Source organism: Alexandromys fortis, unplaced genomic scaffold (assembly GCF_014885135.2).
Source record: "Alexandromys fortis isolate MF-2015 unplaced genomic scaffold, M_Fortis_MF-2015_v1.1 scaffold_50, whole genome shotgun sequence".
NCBI lineage: Eukaryota > Metazoa > Chordata > Mammalia > Rodentia > Cricetidae > Alexandromys > Alexandromys fortis.
Window position 1 is genome coordinate 2876408 of NW_026067932.1, and position 17493 is coordinate 2893900.

At 48.4% G+C, this 17493-nt stretch overlaps 1 protein-coding gene across 3 annotated transcripts in view; it reads right to left on the reverse strand.

The window, feature by feature from the left end:
* The window catches only part of Tmcc3 (transmembrane and coiled-coil domain family 3), a 255924-nt gene that overhangs the window by 144870 nt on the left and 93561 nt on the right, over positions 1 to 17493 (reverse strand). For all 3 annotated transcript variants that reach the window (XM_050145606.1, XM_050145604.1, XM_050145605.1), the window contains one exon: positions 9629 to 9745. In XM_050145606.1, coding sequence (XP_050001563.1) covers positions 9629 to 9658 — 30 coding nt within the window. In that variant the 5' untranslated portion in view covers positions 9659 to 9745. The remainder of the gene's footprint in view (positions 1 to 9628; positions 9746 to 17493) is intronic.

Below are 17493 nucleotides of genomic sequence, written 5' to 3' on the forward strand. Positions count from 1 at the left end.
GTCTTCTAAGAACAGCCTTCCTCCAGTAGCTCTCCCGGCTGGCCAGTGACAGCGAGGCCCACAGGCCTATTCCTAGTGTCATCTGAGGTCGTCTCTCATCAGTGAGTGGACTCGGGGGCAGAGTCCAGTCTGTCCTGTTCCAGCACTGCCGCATCAATGACCAACTGTGGCCATTTATTATTTGTTGGAGGAATAAACTGTCTGATAAATGTTTCCGATTTTCCAAAAGCACACCCCCATAAGCCGTTTGCTTTCCTAATCCATACGTTTGTGTAAATACTCTTTAAAACGCATCAGTATTTTCAGCCTGCATCAGTAGCGGGGATGACATTAAATGAGACGAAATGCATTTAAAACAACTATAAAGCCTACAACAGAGTGAGGGGAGGGAAGGAGGTGGAGTGGGGGATAGAGCCGAGAAAATTATGGATCACATAATTACTATGTATGAAGACTTACAGGCATTGATTACAGATGATTCTAAACTCAATGTGACTTTTAGTGGGAAAAGGCTTCCAACCAGGAGACCTTCATGCTGGAGGTGGTAAAGCAAAGAGGAAAACTGATTCTTAGATTCTCTCTCTGTGTGTCTGTGTCTCTGTCTACGTGTGTGTGTGTGTGTGTGTGTGTGTGTGTGTGTGTGTGTGCAGGTGCCTGTGCATGTACACGAGAGGGTATATGTATCCATGTGTCTGTGTGTCGGTCAGAGGCTGACATTAGGCGTCTTCCTCTACCACTGTCTACTGCAGTAAGAGACAGAGCCTCCCCCTGAACCTAGAGCTCACCCATTGGCTGGGCTGGCTGGCCAGTGATCTCTAGGGCTCCGCCTATCTCCACCTCCCTTCTGCTACCCCAGGGCTGAGGTTAAGGGTGTGTGTCATTATTCTTGGACTTTTATGCTGGGATCCACACTCAGGAGCTCACAACTTTACCAAGTGAGCCATCTCTCCAGTCCTTGGATATACTTTAAAAATGGACACACAATGATTGCAGGTACATATGGGCAGTTATTCAAGATCTATATACAATGTATAATGACCAAGTCAGAGTGATAACATTTCTCTCCCCTCAGATATTTATCATTACTTTGAACATGAGAATGACCTTTGAACTCTTCTCTGTTGCGAGCTCTTTTATGAACTAGGTAGAGTCTGATTGACAGCTCTGGTCACGATGCTGCAGAACCCTGGAGCTTACTCTGCCTATCAGTGTTTGGTACCAAGATCCATCCCATCTCCCTCCGCCCTTCCTAGTCTCCTATCCCTTATTCCGTGTAACACTTTCAGCATTCCCATACGAGAGCATGAAGTGTTATTCTCTGTGTGGTTTGTTTCTCTTAACATAAAGCCCTCCAGTTCAATCGGATATAGGATATACTTTATTAACAAAATATCCTGCACTACCCAGGACAGCCTATGAGCTAGAGGCTGTAGTGAGAGAGCTCTATGTAAAATACCCACTTCGGTGTTCAAAGTCTTGCTATGGAACAGGCACTGTTACCATAGAGAGTCACAGTTGAAATACCCTAACTTGCTCGAGTCTATAGAGCAGATATGTGTAACCAGGAGGATTCATGACTTCAGGGCCTCAGTGTTACACCTACCGAAGACCCCCCCTCTACCAGTTTTAACTTGTTACAACTAAGAGTTCATAAGAAAGCATCAGTCTGCTCTTCAGAGACTGTGGAGTTAACAGGCTGAAGTGTCCTGTGCTCCAGGGCATGCACATAACCCAAGAGCCAGAAATGAAGTTCAGTATATTGTTGTGGAGTCATCCTGTACGCTGTGAATATATGTTACTCTCATTGGCTAATAAAGAACTGACTGGCCAGTAGCCAGGCAGGAAGAATAGGCGGGACAGCCACACTGAGAATGCTGGGAGGAAGAAGGGCGGAGTCAGCAGAATTGCCATGAGACACAGAGGAAGCAGGACATGCTGGAAAACAGGTAAAGCCATGAGTCAGGTGGCAATACATAGATTAATAGAAATGGGTTAATTTAAGTTGTAAGAGCTAATTAATAATAAGCCTGAGCTATCGGCCAAGCATTTGTAATCAATATTGAGTCTCTGTGTTGGTTATTTGGGAATTGGTGGGTGGGACAGAAACTTCCGCCTACAGCATATTACTACAGAACATGCTACTTAGCTTCAGAATTATGACCATGTCTCAGGAATCTGGGCTTTGTTTACAGGTATCTGATTCTTCTTCTGCTTCATGTCCAGTGAGTGTAGACTTTGTCTCGTTTCCTCTGCTAGCTCTCTTCATAATTACATCATTTCAAAACTAAAGACATATACTTTATTTCAAAAACCAAGATAAGCTACTCCAACACTGTAAAGACATCTAGTCAAAACTAGGTCTCCTTCCAATCCCATTCTAGATGTCCTTTACTACAAACAACAGTTGTCAAACACAGACATGCATGTGCGCATACACACATGCACACATATGCGCACACACACACAGAGGTGCGGGCATACACGCACACACACAGAGGCTAGATGGTTTACTTCAGATAGTGGAATAAGACAGCTAGATGCCTAGAGACCATGGAAGAGGCTTTTACAAGGTTTCTCAGAAATCCTAATTGGATCCCAAATGTGTTCCATGGCAACTGGAAGAACTTATGAAATATTTAAGGGAGGACGGGCAGGGCAAATCCGCGGTCCTGGCTGCAGCAAGAGGAACTGGCGGAGCCATGGACAGGGTGAGGTCACCCAGCTATGAGAGAAGAGACAGCACTGCCCTGCACTAGGGAACTGGCAGAGGAAGCCCTGACATGGGCACCAGCATTCCTGCACGGAGAGCAGAGGACAGCCCCTTCCCACCTGTTTTTATCTGGAGATGAGCATCCTTGCATACTTGGTTTTCCATTCCTGTTACCCTACTCTGATGTCTCGTATGTGTGTGTCCTGCTATCTGGTGGCATCTGCCATCCATTTAAAGATTGAGATTCGGCTGGTTTCATACATAAGGGCCCAGTCCCCACCCCGCACTACTGGCCCATTTTCTTAAATCGGGATATGCAGCCACCTGCAGTCGGGCTGTGTTTGAGCAGCATAACAAGCAGAGGACTGAAATAGGCAAATGCTGGTCGCTTTGCTGGCTTGTGCATCTACCCAGAGAAGAGCTAGCCCACCCAGTCTTGGACCCAGAAGAGAAACCCGAGTGGCACACACCAGCTCCCACGGACTCGTAGACACACAAGAGAGAAACAAAGTTTACCCACTGTGTGCCACCGAGGTCTGGGGGCTGTCATGCAGCACGTGATCCTGTAGTTCCCACCAAAGGACTCAACAGAATATTTGGATTTTAAAGAAACTTTCATCCGTCGGACAGATGCATACATGTGTAACTATCTCCTCTAGTTACCTGCTGGCCCTTCTGTGTTGGTCTCTACAGTGTTCCAGGAAGCAAGCGTTGCCGGACAGCTCTCCTGGCAGCTTAGACGCCGCACCATGTGTTCTGAGGTTGTGGGTTACAGGAACCGGCCAAAGACGCAAACCCTGATGGACAGCTATCTTGGCAGCTAAGACGCCGCACCATATGCTCTGAGGTTGGAGGTCACCTGGAGCTGGCCAAATCCAGCCAGCTGCCTGTTTTCATATGATCTATGATCTAAGATGCTTTTTTTAAAGGACAGGAAGAAAAAGAGGCCCATTTCACGGGATGTGAAAATTACATGAAATTCAAATTTCAGTGCCTACAATGAAATTTTATTGCCATGCAGTTTCCCCCACTCATTTGCATATTGTCTACGGCCGCTTTTATACTGCAGCTGCTGGAATGAATATCTGCATCCAAAACCACACGTCCACAGAGCCTAAAGTATGTACGTCTTGACTGCTGCTGTGGTTTGGGTAAGCGTCTCCCCAAGGTCTGCGTGTTAAGGGTTTGGCCTCAGTCCCTGGCACTCTTGGGAGGAGATGAATCCTTAAGAGGCAAAACCCAAGCTGAAAATGTTTTTGGTCATATAAGGCATGCCCTTGAGAGGAACAATGGGACCCTGCCCCATCTCTTCCCCCTCAGTTCCCTAGAACCCTTGAAGGAAGCAGGTGGTTGGTTGCCCTAGGTATTCCTGCCAGAATGTTCTTTTGGTCTTCCAAATCCAGGAAGCCCAACCAGCCATGCATGAAAACTTACAAAATCAGGCATTGTAGAAGTCTTTTCTCTTCTTATTTGAATATCTCATTCAAATATCTCATTGTTTGGTTTGGCGCGGTGGGAAATCAATACACCCGCTATAGGAAAAACTCACTGGTCCTTGACTAGGAAGCCTGCCTCTCTCTCCACCATAACTTGCAAAGTGTTTGAGTCGAGGCTGAGATCATGGTGAGTATAGACTAAGCACAGTTTTCCGGGTCATTTATCTCACTCATCAGAACCATGGAAAGCTAGAATCTGAGCAAATAAACACTGCGGAAATCAAGGCTCTCTCGCACTCCCTCAGGAAAAACAGGGTACTTGGATTTGGGCACTTTAAAGTAAGTTAAAGGTCTTAAAAGGAAGGGAGGGAGGGAGGGAGGGAGGGAGGGAGGGAGGGAGGGAGGGGGGAGGGAGGGAGGAAGGGGGGAGGGAGGAAGGGAGGAAGGAAGGAAGGAAGGAAGGAAGGAAGGAAGGAAGGAAGGAAGGAAGGAAGGAAGGAAGGGTGGTTGGTTACAGGTAAGTTACCATTCACACTTAATGGCTATTGTGCCATTTCCATGAGGCTAGCATCACTAAGCGTGGTCGTCACTGAAACAGAAGCATCAAGCTGTAAGCAAGAACAGGACCAAGCAGGGTGTAGAGGAAACGGCCAGGAGCATGCCAGCATCCCACCTGTGAAATGCAAGCAGCAGTCAGAGCTCCATATGAACGAGACATTCAATGGCCAATTCAAGTCTCCCCGGGGCACCTCAGGCATCCCTGAAAGACAGTAGCATCCCCTTCAGTGGTGGCTATGCTATGCTCTCTCAGTTTGCCAGGAAGAGGCAGGGATCGCCTTATGACAGTTGGGGCTCATTTTGGAAGGCAAAGTATGTGTCCTCTTGGTCAATAAAGTACAGTGCTATTCCTCTGCCGGGGGCCATTGGTAGCATTGCATTTTACAGTATGTTTTAGTAATGTCATCTGGAGATGACCTTGAGAAACTTACTTTAGTCAATTAGTCTGATTCTAAAGCCTGTTTTGGCAAGCACTGCTCGGCCACCTCAGCCTGCTTTAATGGAAATCCCCTTTCCACGGGCTGATTTCTACTCTGATTAATGCTGCAGAAAAGGGGGGGGGCTAGAGATGATTACTACAGAAGAAGGGGGACAACTGAGCTGCATACCCGCAAAGCTTGTCAAGACTGGTAGACATAGGTCAAGGCTGAACTTTTTGGGGTCACCATGGAAAACTCAAGGACTTTGTTCTCCATATGCCAGCAATCCTTTAATGATTTTTAAAACATCACTTCAAAGGGCGTTGAATCATTAGGCACCTGTGGCTGTCCATGCTCAAAAAATCTTTGTTCTTGTCACTGTTGTGTGCACGAGCCCCTCGTGAGCACTCTGAACCTTCCTTTCCCCATAAATACACATATGACCACACATCTAAGAAATGGGTCTCCTGGACTCCTAGTGTAAGGCCAAGGATCCCAAAGTAAGAAATCTTACTGGGGTGTGGATAAACCTTGAAGAAGCTCTAGAATGGGCCAGGAGCACTGTGGTAGTTTGAATGTCATTGGCCTCCATAAGCTCATGGGGAGAGGCACTATTAGGAGGTGTGACTTTGTTGGAATAGGAAAGGTATAATATTCCTTTGTTGGAATAGGTATGGCCTTGTTGGAGGAAGTGTGTCACTGTGGAGGCGGGCTTTGAGGTCTCATTATGTGTTCAAGCCACACCCCCAGTGTCTCAGACCACTTCCTGTTGCTTGCTGGTCAAGATGTAGGACCCTCGGCTTCTTCTCTAGCACCAGGTCTGCCTGCATGCCACCATGCCCCACTATGATGATGATGGACTAAACCACTGAAAATGTAAACTTCTCCAATTAAATATTTTTCCTTTATAAGAGTTGCCATGGTCATAGTATCTCTTCAGAGCACTAGAAACCCTAACTAAGACAAGCACCCAAGTAGCTTTTCTCCCCTTCTTCCAGATTCACCAGTGTGCACACAGTCTGATGACCTGTGACAACTGCCCTCCCTTTGTGGAGTATGCAGGGAACTATAGTTAACCAGGGTTTTCTCAATACAAAAAAAAAAAAAAGACTGGCTTGGTAGTGCCCACCCAAACACTTGGGAAGCAGAGTCAGGCAGATCTCTGTGAGTTCAAGGCCAACTTTGTCTACAAATTGAGTTCCAGGAAAGCCATGACAGTTAACACAGAGAAGCTCTGTTTTGAAAAACAAACAGACAAACAAAAAAGAAAACTAGTTTTAAAATTATAATTTAATTTAGTCCGTCCCCAGAGAAAGAATGCAAGTATTTGAATACATACCAATAAGTCACTATTGCAATATTGCGTGTGTGCGTGTGCTGTCTGTTTATGTGGGTCTTCTCCAGGGAGTCAAATCACAATGTCTGCATCTTCCACGTTCTGGCTTACCTGCCTGCAATGAATTCACACAGATACGAGCCAGCCTGGAGGCCTCTAGTCAAGCGGGTTGAGCAGTCAGGAAGCAGTTTTCAGAGCCATGGTCACGGTGAAGACACTTGCCCACATGGAAGCCTTCTCAGCCATTTTGGACAGTTCCCATCCCTTCTTCTGCCTCTTATCAGCTAAGCTTCCATAAACTGCACCTCACTGTGGGGTCCAGCAGGGATTACTAGCTGTCTGTAGCTTTTATCTTTCCGCCTCCCCAGCAGCAGGGAGGAGAGCTCACACACACACACACACACACACACGCATGTGCACACACCCACACACACCATGTGCTCACACACACATATGCACACGCAGACGCATGTGCATACACGCAGACGCATGTGCATACGCACCATGCACTCACACACACACACCATGCGCTCACACACACATGTACACGCAGACGCATGTGCATACACATAAACAATCACACACCGCAGTGCTACCCTTCCTGAGTTTTCTGAGACAGACATGATTGTTTGGGAGGAGCAGTTCCAAACAGTGCAGGAATTCCTGGAAGTTCAACTAAGGAGAGGACAGCTTCATTGCCCTGGGTCGTCCAGCACTGCTTCTATTTCTAGGCATGTGTATACACAGACACACAGACACTCACAAACAACCCTCAGTGACCTGTGGCGGCAGCAGTTGCCCAGGTGGCCAGTCCTTAGCTTACTTTCCCAGGTCTGATTTCTTTTCCAGTCGCCTCTGAGGCCAACAGAATGACTGCCACAATAAAACAATAAGGCTGTTTTTATTGGGCAGCAGAGTGGCCCAAATACCCTGAATCTCCTTTTCAGACGTACAACCTTTAAAACTTTTGAATGCCTTTGCCGTCCCCTAAGGTTAAGTCCACGGTTTCCCAAGCTGACCTACGAGCAGGGTGGACCACTTCCTTTAACAGTCCAAAGAGGGACGTTTAGAGAATGAAAGAAGGAGGTACCGAGAATCCTGTGACAGCAGCCATAGGCCAGGGCTGAGAGACCAGGCTGTAGGTTGTTCCTCAAGTGCCCACTTAGGTAACCACCCCTGCTCTTCACTCCTGTCCTCTGCTGTTCCTCTCCTCTGGCCACACTTTCATTCTTTGGAAACAGGAGAGGGGCATGCCCTTCAGATGCTCCTCCCCCTCCCAGAGCACGTTGAGAGCCCCCATCACACCTGCAGTGTCTTGTTCAGTGACTGCAGCTTTCGGCTTCAGATGCGCAAAGTCCCACTCAGCAAATAAACTCCCAGACTTTGTTCATTGGCAGCCAGACCCTCAGCCCCTACTGCGTTGGTCAGGTACGGCTAGCCCTGGATTTGGTGACTTCAGCGCCACTTTCAGATGCTCTCCTGAAGGCCCCTGACCTGGGTCTGCCACACCGGACTAATGTTACTCTCGGTTGCTCTGTCGCCAAGGCAGAGACTATAATGCATTTACCCAGGGACAGTGGAGGGTGAGACACACAGGCACGTGCACACGCACACACACCAAGTTCCAGACCCTCCTCAGCAACTTTGAGCTCAGAAGCGGCCGACTTCAGAATTCTTCACTTGAAATGGGCAGTATTATGCCATATTTCTGGGGGTAAGGGAGGCTGGTATCATGCCCTATAACCCACCACACTGCCATTTCTTCAGCAGAAATGTGTGAATATTTGGACCTAGGAACTAAACAAAGCCTTGAAACCATCTCGCATCCCTTCAGGCCAGGCCCTGCAAACCCTTCATTCAGATCAGGTTGGAATTTCTACCAACGTGAAGAAGAAACGTGGGTTTTCAAGAGCTTTGGATTTTAGAATTGCAGAATGTTGAACTGTGGATTGGTAACAGTGGACATTTCCTAGACATGATTGATGCCCCGGGCAGGGTTCCACGTTTATAGTACATCATGCAGGGCACAGTGTACGTCCTAGGTCTGCCACGTTCTCACATACTTGTGTAATACATACAGCACATGCAAAATCTCAGTCCTCGAAACAATCCCACAAGGCACAACTGCCATCTCCAGATAAGGAAATAAGGCACAGAGTATTCAGTGACCACATGGAGAGGAGACGGCAGAGCTTAAAACCAATGATGAAATAATAAACTGTGAGCATGTATGTGCTACCCAGAGAGGGGCGGGTAGATGCAGCTGGACACACATTTGCTAAGGTGGTCTGGTCGGTCCTGCGGAACTGCCTGACTCCGCAGCTCCTTGCCAGCATTGCTTCTGATATAGCTTTGGTGTCTACAGACAGAACGCTAAGGTGGGGACTTCCTGCCCAGTCACAGACAGCTAGGAGAAGGCCAGGTTCAGACCGAAATCATGGCCACCACAGTTCCCTGGGGGAGTTGGGACCAGGAAACACAGTCATTCTCGTCCACAGTGCCTGGACTACAAAATGTAAATGAGGCCCAGAGAGAATTATAGGACAGCCACACTGCTCCTACAGTTGCGGGGGAGAGCAACATCAGAACACCGAGCGCTGGCGCCCCAGGAACATGAGGGTACAGCAGAGATAGTACAGCACACTGGCCTCCAACCCATTAGTGATGGGAACTGAAGCGGAACACAAATTAATTTTACATGAGCTGCTTGAGTTGAACTCCAACAAATTCGTATCATGAAACCGAACCATTGTGAAGAGCCATCAGTATAAACACTGAAGATAGGACTAACGTCTCTGTATGCATAGCCAGTCATTCCGACACACTTCCAACACGGCCACCCAGGCTCCTGATTGTGCTCCGCAGATTAACATGATCTGCGTACATATTAGACGTGATTGATTAAATTGTTCAAGTGGAAAAAACTAGTAGAAGAGGGTGGCTTTTCAGAATACAATCCCACCAATAGCTTGCCCCTCTGCTCCAAGCCAAGGTTATCTAACGAGAGCTGCCTTTGGCAGAAGGCGCTTTTCAGGTCAGAGAATGAATGCATCTGGACGTCGAGAGAGAACAGAGCCCTGCGGAGGGGATTTTCACAGCCGGACGCAGGCAAGCCGTCCGTGGCCTTCTGGTGGGAACACGGAGAACCAGAGAGGAGAGGGTCACTCACCTTTACCCCTTCTTTTCTCATTAACATCATCCCACCTTCACTCAGGACACTAACACGCCTCCTTCAGTCCACTCTTCTTGGCTTTCTTGAAGTCACAGGCGGCCATGTACGATGACTCTGGTGAAAAGGAAAACCCAAACAAAAGTCTTTCTTATCATTTCTTAGTGAAAGAAAATACAGTTGATAAGGAAAACCCTTCCCACATCCTTCAACACAGACCTGATGACTGGGCCTTAAGCCACCTGGTATCGCCATGGCAACAAAGGCCAGTGCGTTGAGTGGCTCTGATGAGGACATGAACTAGCCTACGTCTAGATTCGGTTTTGTGTTAGACAAGCGCTGTTCTTGGTTTTTTTCTGTTATTTGCAACCAAACACTCCTAACGGAGTGTCCGGGATAGAAGGTTGTACTTGGAAGTCTGAACCTTAGGCAACATCACCATAGAGACCGAGAACCGTCTACAGTTAGTGATCTGTTCACGTCCCAGGAAGCAACCAGTCTGCCAGACGGTCCGCGGAATATGGATCGTCATGGAATGCCAAACCAGGATGGTTGTTCCAACACCTGCTTGCCATCTTTGTTTTCACCAGCCGAATCCTGAATTTATTCCCACATGCCCTTTTCCAGCCGTAGAGTACGCCCCCATTTCAGACACCTGGGGCTAAGACCAAGGAAAGAGGGAAGTTAACCTAGGCCCCGCCCACTGTGTAGACTGCTCAGCTGGTTCTGGCCCCACCCAAGAGGCAGGGGATTCCCAGTGGGAACACAGATTGACAAGAGGCTGACTTCAGGGCGTGTTCAATTACATTATCAGCACCTTCAGGCCTCTTTGGTCCTCTGCTGAGCCTTTACTTGTAAACAGTGAAACTTTATTACATACATACATACGTAACACATACATACGTACGTACATACATATGTATATACATACATACACATACTTATCGTGATTTGTGGCGGATGTGCATTATGTCATGTGGGTTAGTCCAGTCAGGGCTACTATTGGTATGATGAAACACCATAAGCAACTTGGGGAGGAAAAGGTTTATTTGGTTTATATATCACAGTCCATTGAGGGAAACCACAGCAGGAACTCAAACTGGGCTGGAACCCAGTGGCAGGATCCTGGCAGCAGGAGCTGATGGGAGAGCCATGGACGCAGCTGCCTACTGCCTTGCTCGTCATGGCTTGCCCAGTCTGCTTTCTTGTAGCGCCCAGGGCCACCTGCCCAGGGATGGCACCACCCATGGGCCCTCCCCCATCGATCACTATTTACAAAAATGCCCTCCAGGTTTGCCAGCAGTCCAGTCTCAAGGAGGCAGTTTTTCAAATTGAAGTTCCCTCCTCTCAGATGACTATGGCTCTTGGGAGCTGTGAACCCCCCAGATCCTGAATTTCTGGTAAACAACTCATAATGCTTGCAGCTGCTCTGAGCACGAGACCCTCATGAGTTCCTAATGGTTGAGGAGTGGTTTCTGGTGGGTTTGGCTGGGGCGTGGCTATCAGTTAAGGATCCCTATACTTAACTGGTACACAATAAAGGGGGCATTCCTGTTTCAAGGATGACCCGTGTCTCTGTCTGTGTGTCTTTGTGTGTTTCAGTCTCCAGTTCCTTGCCCAGTTCACGAACTGTATGGTGGCACACAGAGCGCGGACGGGCGTGGTGCACTATATATAGCTTTGTTGACGTAAAACTAACTAGCACATGGGCATATAAAGGGATGTGTGTGTGTGTGTGATTGCAGGTGCTATGTACGTGTGTGTGCGTGCATGTGGGTAGAGGTCAAAGGTCAAGTTAGATGTCTTCTTTAATCACTCTCCATCTTTATTTATTTTTGAAAAAGACTCTGTGTGTATGCGTACATGTATATATGTGTGAGTATATGTGCATACATGTATGTATGTGATTCTATGTATGTGTGAGTGTATATGTGTGTATAAGCATGTATATATGTTTGTGGATGTATAAATGTGGATGTGTGTGTATGTAGGTGTTTGTATGTGTGTATGTGTGAGTGTGTATGGGTGTGTATAATACATGTATATGTGTGTATGTGTTTGTGTATGAGAGTGTATGTATATGTATGTGTGTATATATGTGTGTTTATGTGTGTGTATTCATGTGTGTATATGTCTGTGTGTGAGTGTGTAACTGTGTATGTGTGAATGTGTATATGTGCATGAGTGTATTTATTTGTGTACATATGTGTGTTGTATGTATATGAGTGTATGTGTGAGTGTGTATGTGTGTGTGAGAGTGCATATGTTTGTGTGTGTGTGTGTGTCAGGTCCCTGGTGCTGGAGTTAACAGGTGGTTGTGAGAAGCCTGCTGTGGGTGCTGGGAAATGAACCCGAGTCCTCTATAGGACCAGCAGGCTCTCTGGAGCCTTGAGCTCTCTCCCCAGGCTCCACCTTGATTTTCAATACAGGGTTTTCTCACCGAACCCGAAGCTTGTAGGTTTGGCTAGGCCGGCTGCCCAGTGAGAGCTTCAGGGACCTGCCTGTCTCCAGCTGGTTCCAGGGCCAGGGTTGCAGGCTATCATTATTTTTTAAAGAAGACAAAATGAATAAGAGTCCCCGTATTACAGTTTAGATCTCGTTGCGAGCAGGATACATTTAGAAACTATAAATGGTTCATGAAGGTCTAATATAAAATTACATAGATTAGCCAGGGAGCATTGTTAGATCATCTATCAATGCGTGTGTGACTTTCTTTCCAGCAGCAGCTAAGAGCCACCGGGAGAGTACAAACACGAGGCTGCCATGACCAGATCTTTTGCTTAGCGAGATCACAGGGCTGCATTGCGGGAACACACACTGCAAGGTGGCACAAGGCCGGTGCCACTGGTAAGAAATGGTGCAGGCCCAGATTAAAGCCATGGCGGAAGGCAGATTGGCGAGTCTTTAGGAGGCTTTAGCAAAAGGGTTTAGTGACAGATTGGATCTAAAGGGTGAAGATCCCGGGATTAAAGTGACTCCCAGATCTGATGGGCGGTTCGTGGTGTTGCCCACAGAAGCAGACAATGCCAGAGGGTCAGGGGAATGAAGGGGCTGGGGACGGCAGGTGACCCTGCGCACTATGGGTCAGGTCCTGGAGGGGATCAGCAGACGGTGGGTCAGGCATCGGATCTGAGCAGGAGCTCCCCTGAATGCAACTAGGAGCGGAAGTCACAGGCTTTACTGACATCATCCAATGAAAATTCACGAAGTGAAAAGATGTACAGGTGGAACACCATGGAACCCCAGAACGGGGGATGGTACAAGCAGCCGCGTCCATGCAGGAGACAACGAAGCAGCCAGAGAAACAGGAAGAGAGCCACGAAGGAGGTGCTACCTCAGTTTAGTGTGAACTGTCTCCCCCAAATTGTGCATATTGAGCCCTTGTTCCCTCAGCAACGGTGCTATACTGGGGGCAGGTCCTAGAAACTCAAAGCAGGGAGGACCTAGGAGGTCACCCCCTCGGAGGTTACATCTCATCCCCTAATCTCATCCTCACGCTCCACTTCCTGTCTGAGATGAGCTCACACTCTCTGCACACATTCCCACTTAACTGCTAGCCCAGGTCCAAGGGCTGCGGACTGAAATCCCTGCGCCCATGCGCCAAAACAAACCTTTAGGCTGTTTGTGTCAGGGATGTGGTCGTAACTACGCAACAGTAAGCAGTACAAGTTGGGTAGGAGAATAGGGTGGGAAAGCCGGGGCTGAGTGTTGACACCCTCACCGTCACAGAGTTCTGCTCATGTGACCCTTGGCATCACTGACCAAGGAGTGGTTAGGACCATTGAGAAGGACAGAGGTCACTATGGGCTTGAGCTCTTAGAAGGAGAGGTGAGCCAGGCCTGTGAGTCACGGCGTGTCATCTGTCCCCATGTTCTAGCCGAGATCTCATGCCGTTAAGTCTTTGCCTCCAGCCTGTGGTAGAAGCTGTAATGGGGGGGGGGGGGCTTGTAGGAAATATTGGGACTCCAGCCTCTTCCTGTCTTACTGCTCCTGGCCACCAAGGGGTGAGCACCTTTGCACCACCATGCTCCCAACCTGACGTTACCTCTCCAGAGACCCCAAACCACGGACCCAAATGACCACGTGTGGAAACCATGGACCCAAATGACCACGCGTGGAAACCTCTCAGACTATGAACTCGGATAAGCTTTTCCTCGATTGCTTTTTCTCAGTTGTTCTGCTGAAGCCCCAGAAAGTAGAGTCCCAAGACACTGCCTGCCGGTGTGGATTAGGAAGCAGGCGGAGCAGAGGGAAGCGGAGCAGAAAGGCAGGGAAAGCATCCACACTGAAGAGTGAGAGTCTTTTATGCTGTGGCCGGTTCCAGTCAGTATGTCTTACTTAGAAATATAAATTCCCAAAATATATCAAACGGGGTGTGTGGGGGAGCGCGAGACCTACAAAAGTCTGCATTACCTGACGGGATGAAAGATGTGCTCACTGGAGACATAAGGGGTGGTGTGGGAACTCACGGGGAGGGAAGATTAATTTTGGCTGGGCTGAAGCTCTGCTTCCGGAAGGGAGGGGGCAGCTGGCTGCGCTGGCTCTTTAAGGACTGGAAGGCTTTCATAGGGAGAGAAAGAGTGCTCTCTAGCTGAAGGAAGAGAGCCAGCAAACAGGAAAAGCAAAAGGAGCTTTAGGGGAGTGGGAACAGCCTGGCTTTTGCCCCTACTCTGCAGGTTAACCCTTGTGTCCCCCCCCCTCCATCTTCTAAGGACTCCAGGAAGCCTTCCTGCCCTGCTGGAGTACCCCAGCCACCCCACCATGGCCCCTCCCACTCTCCGTGGAAATGATTTGTTGATTGGTCTGCAGCTCTCACCAGACATTTGCAACTGTGTTTCTTTGTACTTCCTATGCCTGGCACAAAGCTTGGGCCAACGGAGAGCTCAATGCAATTTCCCCAGCTCACAGCAACAGGGCTCCGGCGAACATCTAGTGGAGGAGGACGGGGAGACCCAGCAGAGAGGCAGTATTTCTTTTACAGGCCAGGACCCGGGTGGGGGCCTAGGTGGGGGCCCGCGCTGTGGTTAACCTCGGTGTGATGACTTACAGGCATGGGAATAGTAGAACTTTCTAAAGTTATAGCAAAGTAGGCACCATCTAAAGTTTAGCACTTTAGGGGCTGGAGAGGTGGTCCACTGACTCAGAGTACTGGATGCTCCTCCAGAGAACCCCTGTTGGATTCCCAGCAACCAACATGCTGACTCACAACTGTCTGTAACTCCAGTTCCAGGGGCTCCGACACCCTCTCCTGGCTTCCTCACTTCCCAGGCAGGCACATGGTACACAAACATATGTGCAAACAAAATTCCCAAACACATAAAATAAATTCAATTTAAAAAAAAAAAACAAAGCTCAGTATTTTAACCATTTTTAAGGATACACTTCCGTGGCACCAAGAACATTTATATTGCTGCACTGTGATCAACAGCATCCATCTCCAGAACTTCACCCCAACCGAAGCTCCGCATCCATCACACAGCATCCCTATCTCCCTCCCCATGGCAACCATCGCTTTATTTCTGTTTCCATCAGTTCTGTTACTCTAGGTATTTTATACTGCGGGATCACATCCCGTTTGTTCCCTTGAGAGTGACGCACACTTTAACGCGCGTTAAGCTAATCAACGCGTTACTAAACTATTTCAGTGGGCGTAGATGGGAACAAAACATATGTGTGTTGTACGATGAGCCTGTATCAGTTGCTGGATGAGACAGAATTATCAGGCTGGAATAAAGTTCGGAGTTTCTTCCGCTATCGTGCCTAGGACAGAGGAGGGGCTCAAATGAAAAGTGGGTTCACTGTGGAAACAAGAGGCTACACCTGCTTTGTAAACGAGAGTGAACTCTCTGTTCCCGTTAAACCATGGGTTGTTACTGAACACCCAGTATGTGCTGGCTGCCTTGCATACACTTCCTTTTTTCATCATCCCGACAGCTCTCTGTAAAGGAGATACCCACAGCCTCCTATTTATGAGTGTAGCAGGTGCAGACAGGCAGCCTTCCTGCAGTCACATAGATCGCAGGTCATTGGTCCCTTACAGGAATTCACACACCAATGGGGGCACAGAGTACATAAAGAGAAGACATTGGTGACGCCATGTACAGAGTGCAAGGGCAGAGACACATGTGGAGAAGTGAGGGCTCTAAAGAGTAGCTAAGATCCAGCCCAGGCAGGCGTGTTTCTGGAGAAAATGAGGCCCGTGACTTATTTTTTAAGGCATTACTACTGTGTGACAAAATGCACAGATGTTAAACGCGCTAACAACTACGCGCACCTGTGCAGCTACCTCCAAAATCAAGGTTAGGGACCTCGAGCGGTGGTTCAGCTTTTAAGAACGCTGGTTCCTAACACAGAGGACGCGGGTTCGATTCCCTGCACTCATAGGGCAGCTCACAACTAAAGGGGCTCTAGCAGCCCCAGCATGGCCAACATGGCTGTGGCAGGCCTTGCCCTTCCCCCATTCACTCAGCCTTGCTAAAACCCTTGGATTACAGTTCTAAAGGTAGTCACGAAGGTCTGTTCCCTTATTTGGCCACTTCCTCCTCCTGAGGCTTACCCCCAAGGTCCAGCTATCATAGTATTGAAGTACAGCAATCTAAAGCCCTTTTTTGGCTCACTTAATTAATATATCCAATTAAAATTAAACACCTCATCCAAACACAGGGTTTCTCCTTTTACCTGATAAACCGTCATTTGCCTCCGGGCCACGTCTGTCTCCTCTCTATCCTCTCTTCCTTGTTCCTGTCCCCTTCTCCCTCACCTTCAACTTCCTATCTTTGTCTCTTATTCCTGTCCTCTGTCCCTCTGGGGCAAATACATCTCATTTGTGCCGAGAGCTTGTTCTTGGTACCAAGTCTGGTCTTTTCAACAACCATCTGCAGCTCCTGTACCGAAGGACCTACCGCCCTCTTCTGGCCTCCATGGGTACTGCACACATGAGGTGCATAGCCGTCAATGCAAACAAAGCACCGTTGCACATGTAAAATGAAATACTAAAACACGACTAGAAAATTCCCCCGTGCCCCTTTCCTATCACTAGCTTTCCTTCCCCCAGCTTCTCATTTTTAATATCATAAATTAGTTTTTCATGCTCTTGGGCCTCATAAACACAGTTTCTTCGGAATGCATGCTGGGTTTCTTTTCCTGAGCTGTCTTAATTAACACAGAGCTGGCTAAGCAACGGTGTGGTATGAAGAAACAAGGAGGTGATATGTGACCTGGTCAACGGAAGCCAGAGCCTGGAGAACCAGGTAGGAAGAAAACAGGTGGTGGGAAGGAAGGACAGGCAGACAGGCCAATCATGAAGGGCCTCGCTTTGATCCCACAGGCAAAAGCCTCTCACAAGTCTTCAGACAGCTTCGGATGTACTGAGACCATACATGGCTCTGCGTGCTGCCCTGTTTCAAACACAAAAACCTTAGGCTGTAGGAGTTCCCAGTCGTTATTTTACAGACGACCACGTTGAGGCTCAGAAAAGCTAAAATGAGGGTCGGCTAGGAATCAAATCCAGCTTTGCCTCGCCCCGCCCCGCCCCTGCCCAGCCCCGCCCATCCAGGCCCTGCCCACCAGTAGAAAGCTAAGTTTAGAAGGGACTGGGATGGGGGATCCGCCCTAAACTCTGAAGATCTCTTCCCTGGAGGGCAATAAGGGGGCTGCAGGGTGGAGGGGGTGAGAAGCTCTAAATGCAGCGGGTGGGGACGGAAGGAGTGTGTCCCACCTGAAGTGTGAAGGCTAGAACATTGCAAATCCACAGGGTCCACTGTGAGCAACCAGGCATTTCCGGCATTCCTGCCTCTACTGTGTAAGTGATGCTAAGGACTCACCTGAAGGTCCCCAGAGAGTGAGGGGGTCTGTACTGGCTCAGG